Source organism: Rhinopithecus roxellana, chromosome 7, assembly GCF_007565055.1.
Source record: "Rhinopithecus roxellana isolate Shanxi Qingling chromosome 7, ASM756505v1, whole genome shotgun sequence".
NCBI classification, from domain to species: Eukaryota; Metazoa; Chordata; class Mammalia; order Primates; family Cercopithecidae; genus Rhinopithecus; species Rhinopithecus roxellana.
The window spans coordinates 57580578-57607466 of NC_044555.1; the positions used below are offsets into that span (position 1 = coordinate 57580578).

Consider the following 26889-nt stretch of genomic DNA (forward strand, 5'->3'; position numbering starts at 1 on the left):
CAGAGAGGGCCTGTGCAGAGTCTGGGGTCAGAGAGTAGGGAGGGGAGATGCATAAACATCCAGCCCAGACAGCAGCTGCTCCAAGCTCAGGGAGATTCCCCCATGTGGATAGCAGTCATCAGTTAAATGAACAGCCTCCATCCCCCAGGGGTGCTCAGTATGTTCCCTGGTCCCCGAGGGAAGACAGTGACGCAGCCCAAAGGGAGTCTTCTCTTCTTGTCAGCTCTCACAGCCACTCCTAAGCCTTTAAGTGTGGGTCTCCCCAGCCCCACACCTGCCCTCCCAGAGCCGCCCACACATGTCTGCTAAGAGGTGTTTGTCTTCAGCCAGGACCCACTCCTTGCCCAAGGGATGCTCCTGCTGGGGGCCACCAAAGGAGGCCGGCTCAGCAGACTGCCTCTGCCTTTGCTCACTCCGGAGCAGGGCCCTGGGGCCTGGGATGGAGCGACATGACCCCAGGAAGCCTGCCACAGTGTGGGAGGCCAAGAAGGAACACGGCCTGAATGTGCCGGGGAAGGGAGACCACGGGCCCTCAGGAGGCACTCCTGTGCTCACAGCTCCTCTGCCCTCCTGTGGTGCCTGGGGGCATGGGGGGCAGCTGGCCTCCCGGCCGGGGGCCAAAATCCAGTTTACAACCTGCTCGGGGTGGGATCCAGTGACCTCTGGGCCTCCACTTCCCCATCTGGAATGTGGGGTAGTAAGAGGAGCGACTCCAAGATGGCAAGATGGCAGGGCTCTGGCGAAATGGCCAGAACTTAGCTCACGATACGTGTCCAGCATGATTGGGGCTTGCTTTAGTCTTGATTTTTCCCATTTGGGGCAATGGGAAGTCACAGACTGTGCATGTGTGACGGGGGGATGTCCCCATGGCAGCTCTGGGCCCTGAGGAGCACATGCCCCAGGCTCGGGAAAAGCTGCCTCAGAGTTGGCGTGGAAGGGGGACTGCATGAGTGTGGAAATGAATATGTGTGAGAGTGTGAGTGTGGGTGCAAACCGAGTGGGGAGTGTGTGTGTGAGTGTGACTGTGAGCAACTGTGTGTGTGTGCATGTATGTGCCCGTGTGTGCTCACTGGATGAGTGTGTGAGTTGTGTAGGTGTGAGAGCATGTAACTATGTGTGAATCGTTGTGTAACTGTGTGGGCCACCGAGCTGGTGTGGGGGTGAGGGTGTGTGAGTGAGCACATGTGACTGTGAGGATGTGTGTGCGTGAAATTGTGTGTGCATGAGTGTGTGAGTGTGTGTTTGTGTAGGTAGGTGAGCAAGCATGAGTTCGTGCATATGAGCAGGTGTATGTGTGCATGCATGTAAGTGGGTGTGAGTAAGCATGTGTGAGCGCACATGTGAGCAGGTGTCTGAGTGTGTGTGTGCGTGAACCTCAGCCCATACTGAGAGGTGCCAGGGGCTTGGCCCTGGCTCTGGGATGCCAGATCTCACTGGCTTTCCACGGAACCAGCTGCTTCCTGTGGAAGGGAGGAGCAGTCTGTGGGGTTTGTGACAGTTCCCTGGTAGCAGGGGCAGCAGAACCTTCCTGTCCTTTTGGTCCCTAGCACAGTGGTGCCTCCTCAAAGAGGCCTTCCCTGAGCCGCCAGCAGCCTCTTTCATGGCTCCCCATCGATGGGGTTCCATAACCCCGACCTCAGCGGCGTGAGCACATTTGCCATCTACCGGCCACTCCCTGCTTTGTGGTCCCTGCTGTGTCCCCGGTGTTCAGCTCTGGTCTGGCACACAGCATGTCCAGGGCCTTCTTTGTCCAAGGCAAGAAAGAATTCAAGGCTGCATCCAGGCCTCTTGCACCTGCCTCAGGCTCCCGCCCAGAGCCTCTACCTGTGCCCCAGCGAGCATTCTCTGCTCGCTGCTCAGAATGCTGGCAAAGGCCGGACCTGGGGTCAGAGGCCTCCACTGCCCCTGGAGCTGGGAAGCCTGGGGGTCCACCGGCAGGCACGGGGGTCTCTGTCCAGGTAGGTGGGAACGCGTGCTTGTGGGCTTGGACAGGTGTCTGCACTGGGGTTTGTCTGTGTGTCTGTCTCCACTCACACCGGGGATGTATGTGCCCCTGCGTGTCTGTCTCTGGTGCCCACCTGTGTGCAGTCTCTGTGTTCTGCCTAACCGGGTTCCCGTGATAAGCAACGGTGAGTATCTGTGGTAAGTGCCCTTCCTCCGGGTAGACGCATTTGGGCACCTGTACTCTCAACAGGTAGTGTGAGTTTGCAGGAGATCACCAATGCCTTGGAGCCCACCGAGGCAAGACCCAAGGACCCCACGCTACACATCAGCCACCCGGCTCTGTGCCCCATTTTACTGTTGGGGAGAAGCACCTAGAGAGCAGGGGTCTGGAGAGGTAGTGGCAGCCTGGTGCCCCAGCCGCAAGCTCAGGGTGCTCTCTCTGCACTCACAGGTGCCGTGGTCCCCCAGTTTCCATCCCCACCCACCCCCTCTCGGCCAGTGCCCTTTGGGGGCAATGCCAGGCCTGGAAGGGCAGGTACCCCCGCGCGTCCTGGGAACAGAAGGGCACGCACCGGGTGCGTAGCACCAGAGCCCCGAGGCCCCTGAGCCGCGCACCGCCCCCCGCGCCCGCTCCCTCCTCCCTCCCTTCTCCTCACCCAGCTCCCTCCCCCTCCCCCCTCCCTCCCTCCGCGCTCAGAGCTGCGGTTGGAGCCGAGCGCGCCGCGTCGCCCGCCGCCGGTGCAGAGCGTGGGGAGCACTCGGCCGGCTGCAGCCCTCGCCCGCCGCGGAGGGTCGCGTCCCGCGCCTCTGGCCAGGCCGCCCCGTGCCCGGGCCTTTCCGTCCTTGGAGCAGATCGTTGCCCGCCTGGCGCCCGCCCGCAGTGACAGCGCCCGCCGGAGCCGAGGCCGCGGCGGCGGCCGTGCCCATGCCCGGGTAAGTGGTGCTCGGGGCGCGCGGGCGCCGCCGGGGTGGGCGCGGGCGCGGCGCGGGCACAGACGCGGGCGGGGATGGGAGGATGACCCGGCAGGTGGTGCGGCGGCAGGTTGAGGGACCCGGGTCCCCGCCCGAGGCACCTGAGCCCCGCGCCGGGCCTGCGTGTCCTTGCGGCACCGCGGCCGCGCGTCACCCCGGGGCCCCAGGCCGGCGGGCAGCGCCCCGCACCCTGCACCCTGCGCCCCGTGTCGCGCGCGCACGCGCATCCGTGTCTGAGAAACAAGGCCTTTGGGGGCTGCGGGCCGGGGCTCAGGGTGGGCACAGCCGGGGGCGCGGGATCTGGGCTGGGAGCCCGCCGGTGCGCACGCACCTTCCCAGAGCCTCGGACACCCCCTCCCCCCCGCGCCCTCACATTGTATCATCCTTCCCCTCTCGCGTTCCCACATCGTTCCCCGCACGCCCACGCGGCTGCCCAGCAGACCCCACCGCGGTCATGGGCACTGCCCATGAGGAGCCGCCCGGGGCCGCACTTAGGTAACTTCTCCATCCCTCCAGGAATGGCTGTCTCCCCTTCCTCCCCTCTGTGACCTTGGCCAGCTTTTCCTGTGGCCACCTCCGTTTTCTCACGGGTGAAAGCTCTGGCTTTAAGATTCTGGAATTTGGAATGGCAGGTGCCGCATCTCCCAGAGCCTGAGACGATGGGCTTCTCTCTCTATGACCTGGTCTCCTATCTTCTGCTGGCCCTTCTGGGGGTTGGTGGCTCAGCCAGCCGGCTGAGGAGAGGTGGGAGGCAGGGCAGGGGCATGGCGCGCAGGCAGGTCAGAACTGGAGGGAGTCTTGGAGATCCCCCGGGGTGACGGCTCCATGAGGGTTTAGGAGAGACTGTGGAAATGCTCCTTCGCTCACTCAAGGGGCAGGGAAGGGACCAGAATTCTTCAACTAGATGCTCGCCATTTCCTGGTGAGGCCATATAAATTTCAAAGATGAAGCCCCGAGGCTTCTGACCTCAAGGGAGTCCCTACCTGCTGAAGGATCAAGTCCAGCCTGTCCCCAGCTGGCCCCCATCGTGAATTCCGCTGGCACCCTAAAAGTCAGCCAACTTCCCCTGGCTGACTTGGGCGCCAGTCTGGCAGGCATCCCCTGCACTTCCTCCCCTCCTTTGCCCGCTAGGCTCTGTGCCCTCGCCCCTGCCATCACCCCTTACCAGTCAGTGACCATCTTAAGGCAGGGACTGGCTCTTCATTTGCACAGGCCTGGCACAGAGTGGGCACCTGGTTTCTGCATGGCATATTCATGACCTTGACCTCACTGAATCTGCAGACTCACTGAACAGGAGAGGAAAGGCCTGGACTTTTGTCCCCATTTTTCAGATGGGATCATTGAGGCCCCCAAGAGGAGAAAGGACTCAGCCCTGAATTGAGGCCACTTCCTTCATGAGCAGATGGCTGGGGACATTCCTATGGACCTGGTGGGGCAGGGAGGCGGGGAGAGGTTATCATAATAATCAAAGGCCAGCCCCACTTCCTGAGCTCCATCTGAGTCTCACACCAACCACGCGAGTGAATGACTGTTTTCATCCCCAACCCCCGCCCCCCGCCGCCTCTTTTCACAGATTAAGAAACCAAAGCCATGTGGCTCATGAAAGGGGAGCTGGGATGCTGAGGAGAGGGCTGGGGATGCCTGGGCCCCTATGGGACACAGCTGAGACCCAGCAGAGGGTCCCAGGGTGAGGTCAGCCCTCAAGTCTGCGCCATCGGAAGGGGCTGGGAACTTGTGGTCCCAGGCCATTGATCGTCTCTGCTGCAGGCCCCAAGGCCGGGGAGGGCCAAGGACACAGCCAGTCTCCATCAGCTCCACCTGGGCCATGCCCAGCACGGCCAGGTGGTTTGAGTGCAGGGGCAGGCTCTCACACAGCAGGGGGCAACAGGCAGATGGATGTGGGGCGAGCGTGGGAGGGGGCTTGCACAGAGCCAGAAGGAGAGCCAGTCCCTTGAGGAAGGAAGCCCCTAAGGCTAAGAGCATGCCAGGGGACAGCCACAGTGCCAGGTGATGGAGATGCCCCAATCGGCTCCCGAGGGGCAAGGAAGGGGCCAGAGGAGGCTCATGTGGATGCCTAGGGCTTCAGCGACAGCAGCGCCATACCTGATGGCCTTTGTGACCTTGGCCAAGTCCCTTCTCCATTCCAGATCCAGGGAGGGTGGGGGTGGGCCTGGGCGAGCTGCAGCTTCAGAGGTTGAATCATTCACTAGCGGGAGAAGCCAAGCCTGTGAGTCAGTGAGTGCTCTCCATCCCAGAACGTCTGCTCCCAGCCCAGGGATGCAGCCATGGAGTGCCGGGGTCAGCTGTGGAGGACCCTCTGAGAATGTCTTGTGGAAAGGGGCGCCTTGCCTGCCCAGTAGACAGGATAAGGGTGCCCCAGAGCCCCAGGGGCTTCTGAGAGCTGAGTACCCTCTGGGCCTCTTGCAACCAGCAGAGCCAGGCAGAGCTTCCTCTGGCCTTTGCACCTCCTCCCCCACCTCACAGAGCAAGTCATCAGCACATATGAACTCCCTCCTGATTTTAAATTGATGGCTTGTGTATTTCACCAATGGCCACTGTCTCCATCAGTGGTCAGTAGCACATCAAGTAATGTCAACAATGATAATAGTTATAATGGCAGTCACTTTATGTCAGACACTGAGTGCTGTACAGACATTTCCTTGCCCACTTAATTGAAACAACAAATGATTGCAAGTGCTGTTATCCCCATTTTGCATTGAGGCTGAGGCCCAGAGAGGCTAGGTAACTTGCCCAAGGTCACACAGCCGGTAGGTAGCAAATCCAGGGCTCAAATGCAGTCCATCAGGCTCCGGAGTCTGGTCTGTGCTTGTAGTCATTAGTTCCTATATCTCCAGAAGTGTGTGCAGAAGTCTGCAGAATAGAGTGTGGTTTGTGTGAACTCACTGTCTCGGGTACTCCCAGCCCTGTGGGCTGAAGTCAAGGATTCTTGGGAAGACCTTGCAGCTCAGAAGCTGAGCCACCTGCACCTCTGCCCCATGTACCCATTGAAAGAAATGAACAACAGGTGGATTTATATCAATCTCCAGCAACTCAGAAACCCGTTTGCTTTGCATTCCTGGCCCCTTCAGGGCACCCCGAAGCACCGGTAGTGCACGTAAATGGCAGCTGATAGATGGGGACCTGTGCCATGGCACTGAAGGCAAACACTTCCATCTAAGCAAGTGCGAGCCTCACCAGTGCCATCTCTGAAACAGGCCCAGGCACTGGGCTCTCGCTGTGACTTTGCAGCAAGCTCCCCAGCAACGCCCCGGGCTGGGTATGCCAGGCAGGGACCTGGAGCATGCACAGGGCTCCTCTCTTCCCCACCCTGGCTAAGCTGGCAGCAGCCAGGCCAAGCAGCGCCTAGCTGGAAAACCCTCCCCTGCCTGGGCTCCTTCTGTTGGGTGGGTGGTGCTGGCAGTGGGCCTGGAAGCCTGCAGAGAAGGATCAGAGCCACGCATCACCGGGGCAGAGGGAAGCAGGCTCTCAAATGCAGGGGAATTCGGGCATCCTGGACTGCCCAAGGTTGGGAAGAGGACAAGTCCAAGGTCACATAGCTGAGTAGGTGGCAGAACTTGAATCAGAGCAACAGGGCAAGGGTGGAAATGCCAATGGTTGGGGAATCTTGGAACTGGCAGGACTCTTTTAGAGCACAAGGAGGTTTTCGGAGTCTTGGTTCCAAATCAAAGTTGTGCAAAGCGGGTATGTCCATGTCCTTGGAGAGCACCTTATTTAAAGGGGTCCTGAGCCAGCCTCTCATGTTCTGTAGGTGGGTCTCTCAGTAAGTGAGCAACCATTTTATTCCAATGAGAAGTTCTGCCCTGAGGCCACAGGCTCTAGCACTTTCTCCAGCTGCGCTGTTCAAGCAGCGATTTTATTAGAATGCACTTCCTCAGGTGCACCAGCCACACTTCAAGGGCTCAGGAGCCACCCAAGGCTGGTGGCTACTGTCACAGACAGTGCAGAGAGAGAACAGTTCCATCACCCCCCAATGTTCTGTCACACAGAGTTGCTTTACAGGAAGTGGAAACCCGAGCCCTCACACGGACCCTGAAGCCACCTCCCACACCCACTCCCTGGTGGCACAAGGCCACTCATGCAGCAGCTTTGCTCCCCCAGAGAACCATCCTGAAGAGAAGCCCCAGAGAGGGCTGACTGCCCACAGATATCTGGAGAGGTGTTCTGTGATGGGCTAGGCTCCAGTCTGAGAGCTTGACAGGTAGGGACAGAAAGTGCCAGGCTGGGCTTGAGCAGGTCATTCCTCAGAATGGATGAGTGCATACGATTGTCAGAATGGCGCCAGCTATGCCAAGGGCCACATCTTATTGATGTGATGGGCGTGAGGGACACTGCCCTGGTTCATTGTGTGCCAGGCTCTGTGTTTGCTTCAGGGGTGATGACAGAAAGCAAAAAGCAAACGCAATGCCCTTCCTGCCCTCCTGGAGCCTTTGCGCTTTGCTATGTGTTCACCAAAGTAAGTGCAAACCTGGCTGGGACCAGGAGGATGGACTGAGGCCACCAGGCCAGCCAGTATCTCCTAGGGCTCGGGTCCACAACCTGAGTCCCCGCCCATCCTGCCCTGACTCTGCCTCCTCAGCAGCCACACATGGCTGGTGGCTACCACCATATGGGCCAGTGCAGAGACTCTGGGAGGTTCTGTCACACAGAGCTGCTTTAGAGCAAATAGAGACCCAAGTCCTCACACAGACCTAAACACCCCCAGCCAAGCCCACTGCCCCATGGCTCCTTGGAAGGGAGTGGCCAAGCACGTACTCTCCAGGGGCTGCACAGATACCTGGACAAACACAGACCAGGGAGGAAGGAAAGGGCCTCTGTCCCAGCAGCTCACCGTGCCATGGGGGATGCCCAGACCTCGCTTCATGCTGACTCCAGTGGCCCTAGCACACCCAGCATGGGGCAGAAACCAGATCTGGCCACCGCCTGGTCCTTATTGGGCCCCGCCATATGCCCAGCGTGCCGCATGTGTTCAGGAAACAGCAGGGAGGAGTCGTGGGTTGTTTTTATTTAAATTGATTTCTTCCTATTTAAAAACAATACTCGTAACATGCTCTCTATAGGAAACGTATAAAACATAGAGAAGTCAAAGATGTAGTAAAGCCATCCTATCGCGCGAATGCAAATGCAGCATCTCCATTTGATTCATTTCACATTGCTGTCATCATACCGCGGGCTCAACTGTGTAATGTGATTTTTACTTCACATAAGCATCTTCTTTATTAATATAATCCCTTCCTAAATGGATGTTTTTTCAGAATGGTTATAGTTTAATTTTTTTAAGATTATAAAAGCAGTAAATGCTTATTGCAAAAATAAAGAATGATCTTGAACCGTGCAAAGAAGAAATGTGATCATTCAACAGTTATTTACCAAGCACCCAGGATGTATCAGGCGGCCTTCAGTAATTACAATTTTTAATGGCTGAATAATATTCTCCCAAGAGATTGTAATTCACTTAATTATTTGGCTATTTTTGGAAACCCAGGCAGTCAGATTTATTTTGCTCTTATACGTGAGCTCTGCTGAGGAGTCTCTGTCCTGAGGAGAGGACCCAGACAGAGATATCTTCTGCCAAATTGTTCTCCAAAAGGGCTTTTTCATCGCACTGGATGGTCTCGCTCACTGCAACCTTGCCAGCATTAGATATTTTAATCAAACAAGTTGTCATAAGTATCTAGGTCAAAAATATGTACTTTAGTTTATATGTCTTGAATTGCTGGTGAGGGGAAAGCTTTTCCTCATATTTATAAGTTGTCTTTTCCTTGTGAATTATCTGTTCCTCCCTTCATTTTTTTTTTTTTTTTTTTTTTTTCCTGAGACAGTCTCACTCTGTTACCCAGGCTGGAGCGCAGTGGGGTGATCTCGGCTCACGGCAACCTCCACCTGCAGAGTTCGAGTGATTCTCCTGCCTCAGCCTCCTGAGTAGCTGGGATTACAGGCGCCCACCACCACACCTGGCTAATTTTTGTATTTTTAATAGACACAGGGTTTTATCATGTTGGCCAAGCTGGTCTCAAACTCCTCACCTCAGGTGATCCGCCAACCTCGGCCTCCCAAAGTGCTGGAATGAAAGGCGCTTATTGAAATCTTACTGCTTCTTCTGTGGGCTTGAATAAACTGTATGCATGAAAACCAGTGACAATTTAACAGGTTTGTTGCCAATACTTTTTAACACCTTTGTTCTCTGCCATTTTTTTTCATGCAAAAGGTAAACATTTTGCTGCTCACGATTATTTGTGATTTTTTCCATTGCTTCTAGGCTTAGAAAATCCTTTTAGGAAATTTGAGAGCTGTTCATTTCTGAGTTTTCCATGTGTCTTCGTGTGTGTGTGTGTGTGTGTGTGTGTGTGTGTATTGGGGTGGTGTAGCTGCATTTTTAAGATATTTAGCTCTTTAACTGAGGGATTGACAAAGCTTTTTCTGCAAAAGGCCAGATGGTAAATAGGTTTCCAGTTTGCAGGCCACATAATCTCTGTCCCGGCTACTCAACTCTGCATGGTAGCCTGCAACTAGCCACAGACAATGCAAAATGAGTGGGCGAGGCTGTGTCCCAATAAAACTTTATTCACAAGAACACTGGGCTGCCAGATTTGGCACTTAAGCTGTAATTTGCCAAACCTGTTGAATCCAAAGGAGATGTGTCTTAGGTAATAGTTTGAGGTGAGGATCTAAGGTGCATCCTTTGCAGATTGCTAACCAGTTGTCCCCACCTCTAGTAGCAAATCGGTTGTTCCCTGGCTCATTTGCATGCACTGACACTGGTCTGCAGTCAGACCTGGTGCTGGCTGCCTGTGCTGACCCATTAGCCCATCTGTGTGCTGCTGTGCCGGTGATGTGCTTTTGCCTCTTGTATCTGGTATTGTTTAATACCTGCCCTGCCAGCCCCACCTCAGCAATCCTAAAGCTTGCTTCTCCGTCCGGTGGACTTTAGAACCACTTTGTCAAGTCCCCCTTCCTCCCTCCCCGCCAAGATAAAGCACTGGATGATACATTCTCTGGACATCCTCAGAGATCTGAAGCCACAGATGAGTCCGGTCCCCATGGGGTAGGGTGGTGGCTGGCTCTGTGCGGACGCTGTGGGTTTCACCCTCCGCAGACGGCAGGCGGGTGTGGGCAGGAGAGCGCCATCCTGAGTGAAGGCCCCCAGCTGAGGACAGCCAGACGGCCCTGGGAATGCCAGAGCCTCCTGACTGAGAAACACGAAAACAAAGCTGGCAGCACAAGAGAGCGCGGGAGATTGGGAAGCCACTGTGGGCTGGCAGAAGATGACCTCAGATGACAGGACTTTAGCCTTTCTGCTGATCTTTTGGAAATCACTGTCCTTACACTCAGAATTTCCTGCACTCTGGCATTTCAAATCAAACCCTGAACTGAGTTAAGGCACATGGAGTGGCCGGTTCGAAACTGAACCTACATTCCCACAGACTGCAGGCCAGGGGTGTGACAGTGGCACAGGGCATGACCAAGTCGGGAGGGGCCCTTTCTCTAGATTGGACCAGCCCTGTGCTGACTGCTTGGCTCCCTCAGAGAGCAGCAGGGGCAGAAGAGTGTGTCCAGCCCCAATTCCCGGGCAGAGCAATGGCTCACCAGGCACAAGGGTCCATTCCACCCCACTCCATGTTCCTCAGCTCCATTTCTCCTGGAAGCATCCAGGACCAGACACTGCCCCATCTTGGCTTGGAGCCACAGGCCCAGGAGAGATGGGCTCAGGAGTAGCTGGTCCTGGCTCCTCTGGCTCCTGGGGTCTCCGGGTGCTCTCCTGTAGTCAGAGGGTGGCTGCCAGCTAATGATCCCATGCCTGGTGCAGGAGAAGAGGGAGGGCTATGGACAGGCAGGGCATGTCTCCCACCTAGTCTCGTCTCTCCCTCCTGGTCTGTGGTTCATCTGCCCACAACCCTGTGACCAGCAGCTAGGCTTGGAAATCTCTGTCCTGGGGAGTGGAGCAAGAGTCCCCCCTTGTGACCCATCCATGGGGCCAGAGGGTAAGAAAGGGGTGGCCTGGAGGCCACTGCTCCAGACCCCTGCCCTGGTAGCCCCTAGGGAGGCACTCGTGGCTGTGTCTGTAGGTGGGATGGGGTGGGTCAGGGCTCCCAGCCCACTGCCTGGCCCTCTGCGCCCCATCCACCCAATTGTGGGAGGGGGGGGCCTGAGATGGAGATGGGCAAGGTTGGGGTCTCCCAACCTAGGGAGGAGGGGAGGGGGTGAGCACGCAGAGCAGAAATCCACCCCTCCAGGTCCTATCCCCAGCCCAGTTGTGCTCTCCCGGTGCCTTCCCAGTGGGGAGAGCAGGCATCTGTCCATGAGCACAGAGGGGGCGGGAGGAATGGTGCTGATGACAGATGATGATAAGAGGGCCAGGAACTGGAGAAGCAGCTGGTGGTGGGAGGGTGGGGGGACCTGATGGGCTGTGAGGCGCGCCGAGAGAGACTCGGAGCCCTGCGTTGGTGTTGGGTCCCGGCCTGAGAGGGGTGCCTCTGCACTCCCTTCAGGCACTCCTGGAGCGCTGCAGGAGCTTTGTGGTGCTTCCTCTGGGCTTTGTTGGAAAAGCTTTTGGTTCATATGCCGAGTTCCTCGGTCAGAAATAGTGTCTTAGGCAATTCAAAAATGAACCAGCAATGCTCAGTTCATGCGATTCAGACAGCAGCCAAGCCCTTGATGACCTTCAGGTCCTGCTGTCACAGCCTTGGCTGCAGCTTCTGAGGTACCCTCTCTCTGGGCACCCTAGCCACTGGCTCTTCCTCCGTCACCACATTTGGCAGCAGCATCCTGACCCCTCAGCCGGGGAGAGTGGCACGGATACTTTGGTGTGCTTGTTCCTTGGGTTTGGGTCACAGAAGGGCAGGCTTGACTCCCATCTTCAGTTGGAGCCCCTGTTTGGAGGTCTGCCTTCCAGATCCTTTCATTGGCCTCTGACCTTGACACCAATGCATCCCCCAGCCTGTCCTCCCAAGGACTTTGGCCTGTTTCCAGAAACCAGGACGCCCCCTCTACTGCCCCTGCCAGAATGCCTAATGGGGCCCCATGGGACTCGTTCCCTGGGAGGACACGTGTATGTGTCCTGGTAACTCCTTATTTAGTCACTGCCTGTCCGAGCTGGAAGGACTTAGCCCAGGGCCCACAGCCCCATGGCCTCCAGCTGCCTGTAATTTCCTTAATTACCTATTTAGGCCTTGATGGCTTCCGGTCCTCAGAGCTGGCTCCGAGATTGGAAGCGGGATGGGACGGGCACCGAGGTACCACAGCAGAGCTAGGGCGACTTGGGGCACCTCTCCTCCCATCCACATGTTCTCTGGCTATGAAGGGCTGGGAGGACAGGGTCCCAGCTTCCTACTGAACCCCAAACACGAGGTCTCCGTCCCTTTGCAGGCTAGAGTCTTCCACGCTGGCCACAGCCACAGCGTTTCTAGGTGCCCATGCTGTCCGTGCCTTCGGGGCTGCTGGGCAGGCCCGGGTTGGCAGAAGGGGCGTGGGGAGCGCATGGGGGCAGGGTAGTGGCTAGCCAGGCTCATGCTGCAATGCAGCTCGCACACCCGCTGTAATTGGATAATTAGTGTCATTATGCTTCCTGCTCCCTCACTGTCTCCTTCTGTAGCTCTTGCCTTCTCTGGCAGGAAACAAATGACTGTCCCCCAACCCTCAGTGTAGACTTCTGGCCCCAATCACAAAGGGGTTTCCAACCTCCCTGTGGGACCCAGGGACACCCAGCATTGTGAGGGCTGCCTGTGTGGGAGACAGGAACACTGCGGGAGTCCGGGCAAGCTTGGGGAAGCATCCAGAGAGGCACATGGGTTCAGCCCCCGGCCGAACGGAATGTTCTGGCTTCACCGGTCGAGCTTGGTCCTGACCTGTGAACTCTGGGGTCCAGCTGGAGTCCAGCTGAGGACTTCAGGACAAGCCTTGGGAGGGGCGCGTGTGGCGGGAGGGGCTGACTCAGCAAAGAGCATTGCCCTGCTGGGCTTCCTGGTGACCTCATGGGCTTGAAGGAACCTCCGGGGAAAATGGGCCCAGTACACTGGAGACCAGCCTTAGGGTGTGTGGGTAGGTGGAGCCCTGCCTTCTCACCAACCCAGCGAAAAGGAACGAGGACCATTTCACAGATTAAAAAGTGAAGGCCCAGAGAGCTTGAGTGAGCAAAGCCAGCTGGCATGGCCAGGCTTCTCCAACTCCAGCACCTGCAGTCTGGAGCCCTGAGGTTTACGGGGACAGATTTCCTGTCCAGTCACTTTGTTGAACTCTTTTAATTGGTTCTAATCACTTGCTCGTTGCTTTTCTTGGGTTTTCAGGGCAGTAACTTGGCAGAGGAGCAATGTAGAATCCTCTGGAGCTAGACCACTTGAGGTCATGTTGGCCTCTGCTCCTGGCTTGCCGTGTGACCTTGAGTAAGCTCTCTAACCACTCTGTGCCTGAGCCGCATGTGCCTTTTGGTGGGGATGGCCACCCCATGCTATAGAGGCTTCTGGCAGAGTGATAGTCATTCTGCCTCTCGTCTGTGGCTCTATCCTCTCCCTTCTGCCTTAGCTAGAACTTTTAGGACAATATCACCCCCCAGCGAGCTCAGGGGAAAGTGGGGATTTGGTAGGTCTTGGAGACCTCAGGGAGGCCTCCTGGCTCTCCCAGAACCAGGATGGATTTGAGTTAGGAGTGACGATTTACTCAGGCTATGGGCTTGGCCTATGTAACAGAGACCCAGCCTAACAGTGGCTTCAGCGCGACACCTACTTAGCCCTCAGGAATCTGAGCTCCTTTCATTGTGTCATACATGGATTCCATGGGCAAGATGGCAACAGAGAGACAGCTGCGGCAGTAGCAGCACTCCAGCCGGCAGGAAGGAGGGGAAGGACAGAGGAGAGCACGTTCCTTCTCTTTAAGGACATGGCCCTTGAAGTCATCCCTGTCACTTTTGCTCATACCTAATTGGCCGGGACACAGTCAGATGGTCATGGTTAGCTGCAAGGGAGCTGGGGGAATGTAATCATTAGCTGAATGACGAGACACTTAGCTGAAAATTAAAACATGACCTAGGAAGGGGGAGAGTAGCTAGCAAGTTTCTGCCACACGCCTCTGGGGATTAATTAACACCTCCTCAAGACACATTTGAGAAATGGAAGGTACCCATCTTGAGGCCAGGCTTTCCCCAGGCTGACTTTTCCCCTGGCCAGCCCTCCTGGGGCTGTACCTCTGAAGAACTGCAGCAAAAAGAGGGGGCCATTTGTGAGCAAGAGGGCACCCACCTGGCTGGGCAAGGCATGGGTGGTGTTAGAAGTCACAGAGGCTGTAGGGTGGGGTAGGATGTGTGGGGAAGGGTCTGCTTGGGTTTCCATATCCAGTAGGGGGGTTTCCTGGAAGTTAAAATCCATACAAGCGAACTGCTGGCTGACTGGGCTGGTCAAGGCAGTGAAACTCCTGCAATCGCAGTGTGTGGCTTGGGCAGCACAGGAGGCCATTCAGGCCCAGTGTCCACCACCCTGGACACAGGGCGAAGTGGCTGTGGGGGCTGTTTGCATGTTCTATTGTGGTGACATAGACATCACATCAAATGTACCACGTTCACCATTTTTAAGTGTGCAGAACAGGGGCAGAAGCACATTCACGGTGCTGTGCAGCCATCACCACCATCCAGCCGCGGAACTTGTTCATCTTCCTAAACTGAAGCTCTGGCCCCATTCAACCCCAACTCCCCACCCCCCGGCCCCTGGCACCCACCCTTCCACTGTCCATCCCCTTGGATTTCACAGCTCTCCTATGAGGCACTCACAGGAGTGGAATCATATAGTGTTGGCCTCTCTGTGACTGGCTCCTTCTACTGAGTCCAACGTCCTCAAGGGTCAGCCATTTTGAAGCCCATCTCAGAATGGCCTTACTTTGTAAGGCTGAGTCCTATTCTACAACCTGGATGGGCCACATTGTGTTTATCCAGCTGCCTATCCGTGGACATTGGGTTGCATCCACCTTTTGGCTATTGTGAGTAATGTTGCTATGAACTTGAGTGGACAAATATGTTTGTGTCCCTGCTTTCAATTCTTTGGGGCCCACCCCAGCAGTGGGGTGGATGGGTCCTATGGGAATTCTACTGCTTTCCACAGTGGCTGCACCAAATCTTCCATTCTATGGTGGTGCTTGTTTGAATGAGAGAATTCTGGGCCAGCCCTGGAGCCTCTGAAGGCAGGCAAATGTGTGGTCTCAAGCTTGGCTAGACACCCAGATCCCCCGGGGTTGGGGTGCTTTATATCGTTCTGGTCCTCCCGCTTCTGAATGGGAAGCTCTGGACCCAAGACTCTGTATTTGTGAAGTTCCCTGAGTGGTGAGGGGTGCCCACCCAGGTCTGGCATGGGCTGCTGTAGATTAGACTAGAGCGCTGGGCCACCTAGGGGCCAAGAGTGCTGCAGAAGTGCATCCACCCAAAGGCGCAGGCTGAATCGGGCCACCTCCTGGGCTCCTGCCACCTCCAGGGTGTTTCTCTGGGTTCCAGAATCCTCCTTGGCTGGGCCCTTGTTAACAAGGACTTCCAATGCCTGTGTCTTTCTGTGGCCCCCAGCGCCGGACAGGCGGTTGCTTTGGCTTTGCACGCAACTGCCAGTGGATCCCCAAGGTGGTCCCTCCAGGCCTTCCCTGCAGGGCAGAGCTTCAGGCAGGTGGGTGCATGCAGGAGTGGGGAGGGGGCACCATGGTGACGGTTATTGTTTTTGCCCAAAGCTGTTCCCGGCATGAGAACCACTTGGCATGTGCACAGATTGTACCAGGAACAGGGGGAGGAAGGAACGGAGCACTGGGGGCCAGTGGGGGGTGGGGGGGAGCCTGTCCCTTTAAATCTGTTTTCTCGGGTTTTATTTCCTTCTCTTTTCCCATCCTCCTCCCTCCACCAGCACAAGTGGAGCCGTGAGGGCCCAGGAGCTGCAGCGAAGGTGCCTCTGAAATATTAATGAGGCTGTTCCCTGCCTCAGCTCCTTTCCTCCCCTCCCTGGCTGCATGCAGGTCTCGTCCTTGGAACCCTCCTTTCCCCTCCCAGGTGGTCGCCAAGGTGCGTCAAGCAGAGGGGAGGGGCAGGGGCGTGCAGGAAGGAGAGGGCCTGGAGCAAGGGCAGGAAGATGTGGGGAATCAGGGATAAAAGGGCCTCCCAGGTGCACACCGGCCACCAGCATCTCGACCTGCCTAGGATCATGCCAGGCCCAGGAGAGGGCAGGGTGGCTGCCAGACTGGACGCCCTCCTTCCATGCCCTCTCCCCACCTGCTCCCCAGCTGGTCCAGGAGCCCACCCTGGGCCCGATCAGTGAGGCCTGGGCCGCGCCTCTCGCTGTTGCCTTGGCTTGCTCTTCCTCTCTGGGTTCTGCTGGGCCTGGCCTGTGTTCTAGGAGCCTAGAGGTGGAGAGAGATGGGGGACTATTGTTTTAAGGAATCCCTGTAGTGAGTCACGTCGCTGAGTGATGGGCCCTTCTGAAAGGCAGGCCCTTGCTTGGTGGGTCTGTACTGTAGGGAGCAGGTGATAGACAGTCTGCCTCCAGGAGGGCCCACGGTGGAGGGCATGTGCCCAGGTAGCCCCAGGCCTCCATCTCCTGCCCTTTGCCCCTGAGTTCTGCTTCCTTCCTGCTTCGGGGCCACAGCATCCTGGGCCTGGCTCTGGCATCCAGATGGTCTGAACCCCCAGGGGCCACATGTTCTCATCACTGAGGGTCCGGTGACTACGGAGTGACTTGGGAGCTGGGACTTCCTAGCAGTACATGCCCCACCATCCCTGTGGGGATATATGTCCACACAGACCCCAGAAACTGAAGGGGTGCTCGGCTGGGGTGCAGTGGGGCTGTTTTCAGGAAAGAGAACAGGGTGAATCCCGATGTGTGCATCACCTGAGATCTGGAGGACGGTGGTGGGATCTCGCCCTCCATCCGTCCTCTCCTCCATAAAGGCGGAGCAGGTGGCCAAGTGGAGTGCAGCCTGGGCCTGCTGGGGAGGCTTTGAGAGGTGCCATCAGAGTGCCCCAGCAAGGGCGGCCGTGACCCACTTCAAGTCACGTGGAAGGCAGGACTGGGAGAACCAGGGCAAGAGCAGGAGCCTTCCTGAGCCTCAGTTTCCCCCTCTGTAAGGCGGGGAGAGTTCTCCTGGTCCTTGTAGTGTGTTTCCAAGGGTGCAATGAAAGAAACATGTCTGTCAAGAGCTGGCATGCAGATGTGGGCTCAAAACTCAGTGTGTGCCATGGGGTTCTGAGAGGGGCCCCATGGGAGCAGGGGTGCCCCCCTACTTAGAAAGTGCCGAGCCTTCTCGAGGATGCTGGGCTGCCCAGGGTCTGGAGGAAGTCCATAGGGGATTAAGCTGGAGGTGCTGGGAGAGCCCCCAAAGCCAGAGAGGGACAACACAGGGGAAAGAGGACCCCTGGGTCTCTGGTCGGGTGGGTTTGAGTCATTGGGTGGGGAGCAGGCACTCTGTTTGAGCCTACTGGGGAGGCAAGGGTGTCTGGGCCCTGCTGGAGGGAAGAGTCCAGAAGGTGGTTGAGTAATGGGCCTGGACTTGGGCCATCCCCTCCAGCAGCCCCTGGAGGCAGCAGCCAGGGACCTCCCTGGCTGTCTCCCACCACGAGGTCAGCCAGTCTGTGCGGGGATGGGGCAAATGCCAGAAGGTGCGAGGCCCCCTCTGTGGAGGTTCTCATTTCAATTAAGCCAGTTAAGGTCAGAAAGATGAAAGAGCACAGAAATGGTATGTTCCCTGCCCTTTTGGTGCCTACAGACCGTTCTCGGCAGCCAGCCCAGGCAGGAAACTCTGTCAGGCCTGCAGAACTGATAGGCCTAGTCACTTCAGTTCTTGGCCATTTCGGCGATGACTGCTGTCTTTATTGGGACTCAGGGAGGCCATCACCCAGGCTTATATAGAACCCAGGAAAGCAGAGTATATGCCATTTGGTCTCTACAGCAGCCAACAGTCACTCTAAACGGGCCTTACTTTAACTGATGGATCCTGTCTGCCCTATAGCCTATTGCATTCATGAAGACAATGAGGGTTAGCAGAGCACTCTGACCCCACCCTGTCCTCCAGGATGGAGACTCCGCCTCCCAGGACTCCAAGCTCCTCCTCTGTGGGCCAGGCCCCCATTCACTCATTCCTCCAGGCCCCCAGCCACATGCGGGACTGACCACGCGCTAGACTTCCTGCCGACTCCATACCACATGTCTCAAAGAGATTAGGACCCAGCTCGTGGGAGACATGCTCACAGATCATTGCAATGCCAAGCAGAGTGAAATAGGAACGGGTCGTGGGATTATAGACTCAGGCGCAATCAGTTTTGGCTGGGGAACTGGCAGAGACTCCTGGAGAATGTTCCACTTGAATTGTGACTAAGAGGATTCATCGGAGGTCAGCAGGTGGAGCTGGAACAGAGGGCGTGCGGTCAGGGCTCAGAGCTGGCAGAGCTGTGCGGCTGGGGCGGGAGTGGGGCTGGGAGGTGCTCAGAAGGAATCTGGCCTTTTGCTTGATGAGGATGGGAGACTGAAACAGGGGCTCACCGGAGCGATGGTGCCTGAACCAGGAAAAGTGGTGACTCACAGCAGGGTCGTCATGAGTTGCTGGACTAAAGGGAGACCTATGAGGTGGTCCACAGGACACGGAGCTTGCTTCTTGAGGGATGGGGATCCTGCGGTGGGGAGGGCCAGCAGGGCCAGCCGAGGAGAAGGAACTTGGCCCCAGGACCACGGCAGAGGGGAGGACTGCCTCCTTGCCCACTGCCCTCCCCATGAGTCACTGCGGGTCCACTCAGACACAGCCATGGCTGCACCAGTCAGGAGCAGCTGTAGGACCTGCTATGGTTCTGTCTGGGCCACCGCTGTGGCGTCAGGGGCAGGGACCGTGTTGGGGAGGACAGAGCTGGCCTTGAGTATGCCCTGGTCAGAGGAGGAAGGATGAGCACGTGCCAGGGGAGGGCCACCAGGCCTCAGTGACCGTGCCACGGGGAACCCCTGCTCTGAGGAACAAGCATTTCTGTCATGGCCGTGTGCCACCCAAGAGCCTACCACACAAGCCATTAAGCCATTCACTCTGTCACCCGCTGGGGGCACAGAGCCTGAACCTGACAGTGGCACCAAGTTGCTACATGGTGGGATTGTTAAGGCACGAGGTGACTGGAGCTCAGGGAGTCAGGGAGAAGGTGCCCTGGCAGGCGCACCGTCCCAAGCAAAGGTCCTGGGGTGGGGAGGGGAGGCTGTCTCGAGAAGATGAGGAGTCCAGGTGACAGCCGAAGCTGCCATTGCTGCCTTGAGGGGTCAGAAGTGGGACACCCAGCTGTCCTCTGGCTCTGCCACTTCCCCAAGCCAGCCTCAGTTTCCCGCGTCACAAAAGCAAGGGCAATTCATCCACACAGCACCTCCAGAAGGAGCCCGCCCCACCCGGGACAGCTTCGCTTGCTGTCCTGGCCCCTCTCCTCGGCTCTCACTCCTTCCAGTCTTTTTCCCCCAGGCCTGTCCCCAGGCACCTTGCCTCACCTTTGCCCCAGCTGCAACTCCGCAGCTCTTGGCCCTTGGGCCTGCCGTTTTCCCTGTCCCAGCTAGAGAGGGACGGGGTTAGTTGAGACTTGTTGAGCACCTGTCCCAGCACATCAAGCCAGTGGCAGGCATGTAGTAGCTGCTCGGTAAACATGTGTCAGGTGACCAACTGCAAGACAGGGCAGGGAGAGGTGGGGAGAGAGGATGGCACAGTCACATGGCCATCATTTTGTCCCCACATCTCCAGAAGTGAAGGCTGCTTCATGTGCAAAGTGTCGTGAGAGGAAACACGCAGGTGTGCATGCTTTTTAAACGTGGGTCACTGTGGATGGATGTTTCATGAAGTATCCACCAGGGCCTCTCCTGAAAATAAGGCCATGGACTTGGCCGTGTCTGCTTTGGCTGCCTGAGGGCTTTCTCCCCTTTCTTCAGGGCTCTGGGCCACTAGTTTCCAACAGATGCTTCTGAGCCAGGAGCTTCCCCAGAGACAAGGGGTCAGAGCCCTGCTGAGCCGCCAGGAGGGCTCTTGGCTGATGTCAAGGCCAGGCCATGTACACTGAGGCCATTTCAGTTCCATGAGGATGTGGCAGGCTTAGCTTGGGCTGGGAAGAAGCAGAGAGAGAGGAGCTGCAGTGGGCCCCGCCAAACACTGTAATGGCTGCAGGAGGGGCAGCCTGGGCACCAGCGGATCCTTGGATCCTTGCCCCGGGGCCAAGGAGAGGGATGACAACTTTGCAATGCTTGGCAGAGGGGGAAGGCAGTGTGGCCAGGGCCGTGGCCTGGATGCTTTCAGTGTGGGGAGACCTTAGCTCCTTCCTTTGTCACCTGGAGGGAAGAAGGGCCTGGAGGGGAGTGGGTGGCACCATGCTGTGGGCCGGGACATTGGCAGACTCGCCAGTGACCTGTGGCTGCTTTGGCTTTCTCCGGTGTGCCCGCTCCTCCTCTCCTCCTCAGCCACACTATCCCCTCCCTCTTCTCCCTCCCTCCATCCCCCTTTCCCTCCCTCTCTTTGCCCTTCCCTCTTGACCCTCTCTCCCCTCCCCTGTCTCCCACCCTTCCTCCAGGCCTCTTCCTTTCCTCACCCCTGGCCCCCCAGGTAATCTCAGGGCCACAGAAACCGTGAGCCACTAAGGCCACACCAGAAGACCACCAGGGACTCACAGCATGCCCGCTGCACAGGGCGCATCTTAACCAGGCAAGAGCAGGGAGTGAACCGGAGTGGACAAGCCCAGGACTGGTGGTGGGGCACGGGCAAGACCAGCCACCGATCAGTCCCAGCACACTGCCCTCACTTCAGCGTGGGTTCCCGAATGAATTTGGGGGGCAGTGAGAGCCTCTGCCTCCAGCTATAGCTAGTGTTAGCCACTGCAGGGCCCCGGCAGGAGGCATCGACACTTCCCCTTCCCCATCTGGGCAAGCCCTCCAGTTTCTGGGCACCCATGGTGGGCAAGACCCCGGAGTGACCTGGCTTGTGGGGCCTGGCAGAGCATGAGGGCCACTGGCCCAGCCTGGGAGGTGATTTTTGCACTTCGAGGGTCATGGCACAGACTGAGTGAAGATTTGCAGAAAATATTCTGGAAGATGGGATCTCAGTTGTGTCTCAACCACTCCCCTGGCTTCTTCTCGCCTCCATCTCCCCAGGTGTCCACGCTTAGCAGCTTTCTCACCACTGCCAAACCTTGCCTGGGCACTGGGACCGTAGGTGGCCGCCTGTCCCCAGCTGTGGCTGAGCCAAGATTGTACTTGTGAAAGGCCTGACAGGCAGCATGGGCGACATGGCCAATAGTTCCATCGAGTTCCACCCCAAGCCCCAGCAGCAGCGGGATGCCCCCCACGCTGGAGGCTTTGGGTGCACGCTGGCAGAGCTGCGTGCCCTCATGGAGCTGCGAGGGGCCGAGGCACTGCAGAAGATCGATGAGGCCTACGGGGATGTCAGCGGGCTCTGCCGGAGGCTGAAGACCTCACCCACAGAGGGTAAGTCCCTCTCAGGCTGCGTGCCACCCAGTCCTGCTCCCAGCCTTCAGAGGAGCATCCTGAAGGTGTCATTACCCCCAGGGCTGGCCAGGGTCAAGGGCCACCTGTGCCCCTCCTCTCAGCCATTTCCCTTGAGGAGGAGATGCCCCAGGTAACCTGGGTCCTCAAGGGGGTGTGACCTGACCCCCTCGTCCCCGCACCTCCATAATCAGGAGTTCTCTGCTCTATAGGGCGAGGTTGGGGAGGAGGAGATGGGTACCTCATGGGATGCACACACAGGCGGAATGGGCCCCAAACAGAAATCCTTCCAAGGAACAGGGCAGGGTGGGGAGGAGGAAGACAGCCCCATCTCTATATTTGGAGATTCCCGGTGTGCTCAACCCTGTGTTCAGTTAAGGGGGATCATAACAGAAGGAAGGGGTGCAGGGTGCAAGCCTTCGGAGTTGCGGGTGACCAGGGCCACTCCTGGGAAGAGAGAGGATGGCCTGGGGATGGCACAGAGCCATTTGGCTCTGGCAGGAAGGGGTGGCTGAAGCTGGGGCACAGGAGGCCCAGAATGCTGATCAGAGGTGGCACTGACTGGCCACAGGCTGTCCCAAAGAGGCACCAGCCCAGGGCAGTATCGGTCTCACTGCTGAGGGAGGCTCTAGAAAGCCCGGTGAGCACTGTCTAGAAAGATCTGGGGTGGAGGCCTGACTGTCCCTGTAGGAGGCAATGCTCCACCCGGCTTTGTGAGGCCTGCCCAGCCCTGGTTGCTGGGGTCTGCAATGAAGCGGGGACCCCCAGGAGCCAGGCCCAGCCCCAGATTCCAGGAGCCACAGTATTCTCTGGCCCTGCATGCCTGGCAGGGCTGCTGGGGCTATCCCAGCCTAGTGCCAGGCCTGTGCCCCAGCCAGTGCGGGCTGATTTGATCTGCTACCCGTCTGGGCAACGCCTGGGCCCACCCATCTCCTCTGCTCCCAGCCGCGAGGCTCCTTGGCACCTCCAGCCTCCCACTCTGCCCTCACCCTCAACCCAGAGACTGTTCTCCTGTGGCTCCGGCCTCGGCCCCATCTGTCTGCAGGTGGCACTCAGGCTGCAGGGAGGAGTGGAGATGGAGGACGGGGGCTGCAGGCCAGGTCAGGAACTCTGGGGTCTGCCTGGGTCTCCCTAGCTTTGTTCCCTGGAGCTGATGCGCCTGTGACATCCTGCCTCGCCGCCGCACACACCCTCGCGGTGCAGCTGCTGCTGGGGCCGATGTCTTTGGCTCCACTCCCGAGCATCTCTTGCCTTCCCTCCTCCTTGCCCAGCCCCCGAGGAGGCTGGGTGGAGGGCCATTTATCCACAAGGGCTCTGGCCTCTCCCAGATCAAAGGAAGCAGATGGGCCTCAGCTGTCTGCTCTTCCCCCTGTCTGCCAGGCCTTGTTAAATATTTAAAATGTCAAGGCCCCTGGGAACCTGCCGGATTCTGCCATGGAGCTCAGGAGCTCTTGCGTGCCTGTGGAGGCAGGGCACGGAGAAGGGCAGGCACACAGGTGGGTGGCTTGGCCTCTGACGGGCTTCCAAGCACCTGGGTCCCCAAGGCCACAGTGCAGGGAGCCGGCCAGGCCTGGATCTGCTGCCCACAGAACGAGCAACAGAGGAGCCCCTCCCCTCTTCAACCCTCAAGGTCCTCGGGCTTGAGCTGTCAGTGTCAGGAGCGGGTGACTCTCTCCCCGCATCCCCTAGCCCAGCCGTGCACCCAGACCTGGTGCTCAGACCCGCCCGCCCCTCAGTCCACCTCAGACACAAGGGTCTGAGCCACGGGGACAGCTGGCTTCGTTGTGCCCCAAGCCCCATGCCAATCCCCTGACAAGGTGGGCAGACTTGGGGCTGCCCAGGAGGCAGGCACTCCCCCGTGGGGCAGGTGTTTTATGGCGCATGGTGCCTTGCGGGAAGGGAATTTTATCTTCTGGCGGCACACTCGTCAATCCACTGCCCTCCCTGCCTTGGGAGCACTCCAAGAGGATTCCAGAACCCATCCTGGAAACCACACTGCTGTTGTCAGGAAACCTGGGTCTCAGGCTGAACTCAGAGTTGGGTTCGCCCGGGAACCTGGCCCCACCCGTCCCCCTCTGGGCTCCACAGGCAGTACTGGAAAGGAGGGACGGATTAGCTGGGAGCCGACACGATATGCTCCTAATCCAATTCCGATGGCATCTGGCCTCTGCTCCAGGCAGGCAGCCCATCTGTGTCCATGCCAACTGGCCAGCCCCTGCCCCCATGCCCTGGACCTAGACTGCCCTTGGGCCTGCTGGGGAAGCATGTGTTCCTCTTCCCTGTCAATGGGTGCTGTGGTGGGGCAGCCATCAGGACCCCGAACCCACAGGAAGGCTAAGGCCACAGGGCCAGGCCGAGGGCAGCTGCCTGTGTAGGCCAAGGAGAAACGAGCAAGGCTGCAGCTGCAAGGGCAGATCAAGGCCAAGGGAGAGGCTGATTAGGGTGAGGGAGCTCCTGGGGAATGGGCCAGGGGTCCCGTCTGCTCTCAGGGACAAACTGGGCATGTGAGGTGGGGCAGGCAGGAGGCAGACTTGCTTGGAGGCTCCAGGCTAAGGGCAGTGGATACCCCAGGTGTTTGGGGAGCCTCCTCTGTCCCTCTCCCTCCCCAGAAGCCCCGCGATTAGCATGTGCGTGCTCTCAAGTCACTTGGGGGGTCTTGTACTCCCTAGTACTGTCTCCACCTGGCTTAGCTCCTATAATTCCAGGAGACAGTCCCAGTCCGGAGCGAGGTGCACACCCCTCAGTTGGGTCCCTGGTCCCCAGCCCCCTCCCCACCACCCAGGAACTGAGGTCGTGAGTTACCCCCAGGCTCCCAATTGGGGCAGGCTCGGGCCTCAGCAAGAGGCCTTTGGCTCCTGAAGAAACCTGATCCAGGGGGAGAGAGGCAGGGACAGCTGCGGCTCTTCTGGGTGAGGAGGAGGCCATGTGGCCATCACCTAGCTGGGGCGAATGAGCTGTGGCTTTGCAGGCGACAGCTTCTGTTCCACTGCGGCCAGGGTTACCCCTACCCCTATCCCTCCTCAGAAGCCCCAAGGTTAGCATGCGCCTGTTCTCCAGTCATCTGGGGAGTCTTGTGTGCCTTCCCAGACCCACTGTGAGTGCCCCATGGGCTGGGCCTGGGCTCTCTGGTCATCCCGTCCCTGCAGCAGATGGCAGGCGTAAGCCCAGCTGCCCAGGGCTGGGAGCTGCAAGCTGCTTTCTGTCCACTAGGTGTCAGTGTGGGTCTGGTCATGGCCGCCACAGCACCGGGCGCCCGGTGAGCCCCCGGGAGGGCTCCTCCGCATCAGCCCGGGCTGAGAATCCTGGCGCCAAGGGTGAGGCCAGAGGATGGTGTCATGCCACATGCCTACCCTGGTAGAAGGTGACTGAGTGGGTGTCTAGGCCTGGATGCCAGTCACACATGTAAGCTTCCAGTACCTTCAGGCCAAGGAAGACTGAGAAGTGAGCATCCTCAAGGATGACAAGTGACAGAATTGGATAGGGACAAGTGGCTCTGATTGTGAAGGCAAAGTCCATTTGGGGCTTCTGAGTGGCTCTGGGTGTCATTCAAGTCGCCATGTAGACAAGCTGTGAGCCCTGGCTGAGGGCTCAAAGTTGGCACTGGAGCTATATTAGAACCAAGGCAGCTGGGTCCTGAGGGCCCTGTGCTCGCCGGCTCCTGTCGGGCAGCGTAGGTTCTGTCCTGACCTGGGCCACAGGCCAGAGCTCTGACTCATGGTTACAGGGCCCTCTCCACCTCCAGCCTCAGTCGCCTTGTCTGCGCCCTGCAGAGAGCAGCTGATGAGCAGCCCAGGGTGGGCAGTGTCTCCCTGACCCCTGCGAGGCCATGCAGCCCAGAAAAGGCTTGAAGACTGCCCAGTCTCCTCCCTCAGCACCGTGACTCCGGTTTGGCTTCTCCCTGCCTGTTCCCCACCGGGAACCCACTCCCATGCCTCTCTTTCCTCGCGCGACACCATTCTTCCTCTTTGGGTCTCTGGATCCAAGAACTTGCATCTCCCACTAACTCTCATGCTCCCTCCCCACTGCTTCTTCCCTGAGAAACTTCTGGAAAGTAGGCCTCCATTCCCTGTTGCCAGCAGCCGCAGGCACCCTGGAGACTCCCGATCCCTTGGCACTGGCCATGCTCATGCCCTAGTCCCTCGGGCCCTGCCCACCCTCTTTGCAGGCTGTTCCTATCCTCACATGTTGGGGTGTGTGACACTGCCAGTCTTTGGGACCGGCTGGCCCTATCTTACAGAGCTGGGGAGTGGGGTGTTGGTGACAAGTCTGCTCAGGGAATTCATAGGCTAGGAGCGAGAGAGGTGTTTCCTGACAGGCACAGAGCCTTGGCCTAGTCTTTGGCATCTGGTGCCATCCCTGCCTCCCCTGATTGGTGGCCCTCCCCATGCCTCCACTAAAGTGCCCTGGACACTTGCTCTCCTTCCCAGGGGACGGTTGGCTGTTCTCTTCTGTCCTGTCTCCTAGCAACCCTTGGCTGTACCTGGCAATACCCTGCTGGGTCCCCTCTGTGCCCCCTTGTTGGGTCCTGTCCCCTGCCTTCCAGTGCCCCCTCAGCGGTAGTGTGGAGGTGGCCAGGATAGCACAGGGACCTGGGACCTGCTGGGGTCCGGGAGCCTCCTGGACTGTTTTGTCATCCATGTGTCAGGAGGAGGATGGCTAGGGACTCCCCGTGACAGCAGCCAGAGGGCCGCGTGCTCACTCCCACGTGCACACCCCCAGCGGTCTGCAGAAAGGCTCCTGTCTAGAGGCAGAGCCAGGCGCTGGCCAGATGGCCCCAGAGGGCTGCTGCCACCCGAGGAGCAGTCAAGCAGGGCCACGTAGGAGGCCTGGGACACACAAGGCCGGCCCGTCCCATCCCATCCTCTCGTTCTGTGCTTCCCGGGCACCATGCAGGCCTGGCAGACAACACCAATGACCTGGAGAAGCGCAGGCAGATCTACGGGCAGAACTTCATCCCCCCCAAACAACCCAAGACCTTCCTGCAGCTGGTGTGGGAGGCCCTGCAGGACGTGACCCTCATCATCCTGGAGGTGGCTGCCATCGTCTCTCTGGGCCTCTCGTTCTATGCGCCGCCGGGAGAGGAGAGTGAAGGTAAAGCCCGGGGGTCTGGGCTGGAAGGAGGGGGAGGAATGGGGCTTGAGATGAGAGAGGGTCACAGGATGGTGACGTCTCCTCCACTGCTTCCCTTTTGTCCTTGGCACAGCCTGCGGGAATGTGTCAGGAGGCACAGAAGATGAGGGTGAGGCCGAGGCTGGCTGGATAGAGGGGGCTGCCATCCTGCTGTCTGTCATCTGTGTGGTGCTGGTCACAGCCTTCAATGACTGGAGCAAGGAGAAGCAGTTTCGAGGCCTGCAGAGCCGAATTGAGCAGGAGCAGAAGTTCACAGTCATCCGGAACGGGCAGCTCCTCCAGGTCCCCGTGGCTGCGCTGGTGGTGGGGGACATTGCCCAGGTCAAGTACGGTGAGTGCCCTGGTCTTCACCTACCCTGTCAAGGAAGCTCGG

The 26889-nt window shown here is 58.3% G+C and overlaps 1 protein-coding gene across 1 annotated transcript in view; it reads left to right on the forward strand.

Moving 5' to 3' along the window:
• Positions 1-2701: 2701 nt before the first annotated feature.
• ATP2B3 (ATPase plasma membrane Ca2+ transporting 3) overlaps positions 2702-26889 on the forward strand; it is a 63059-nt gene continuing 38871 nt past the window's right edge. The window contains exons 1-4 of the mRNA XM_030933467.1: positions 2702-2877; positions 21036-21368; positions 26280-26477; positions 26590-26847. Coding sequence (XP_030789327.1) covers positions 21161-21368; positions 26280-26477; positions 26590-26847 — 664 coding nt within the window. The 5' untranslated portion in view covers positions 2702-2877; positions 21036-21160. The remainder of the gene's footprint in view (positions 2878-21035; positions 21369-26279; positions 26478-26589; positions 26848-26889) is intronic.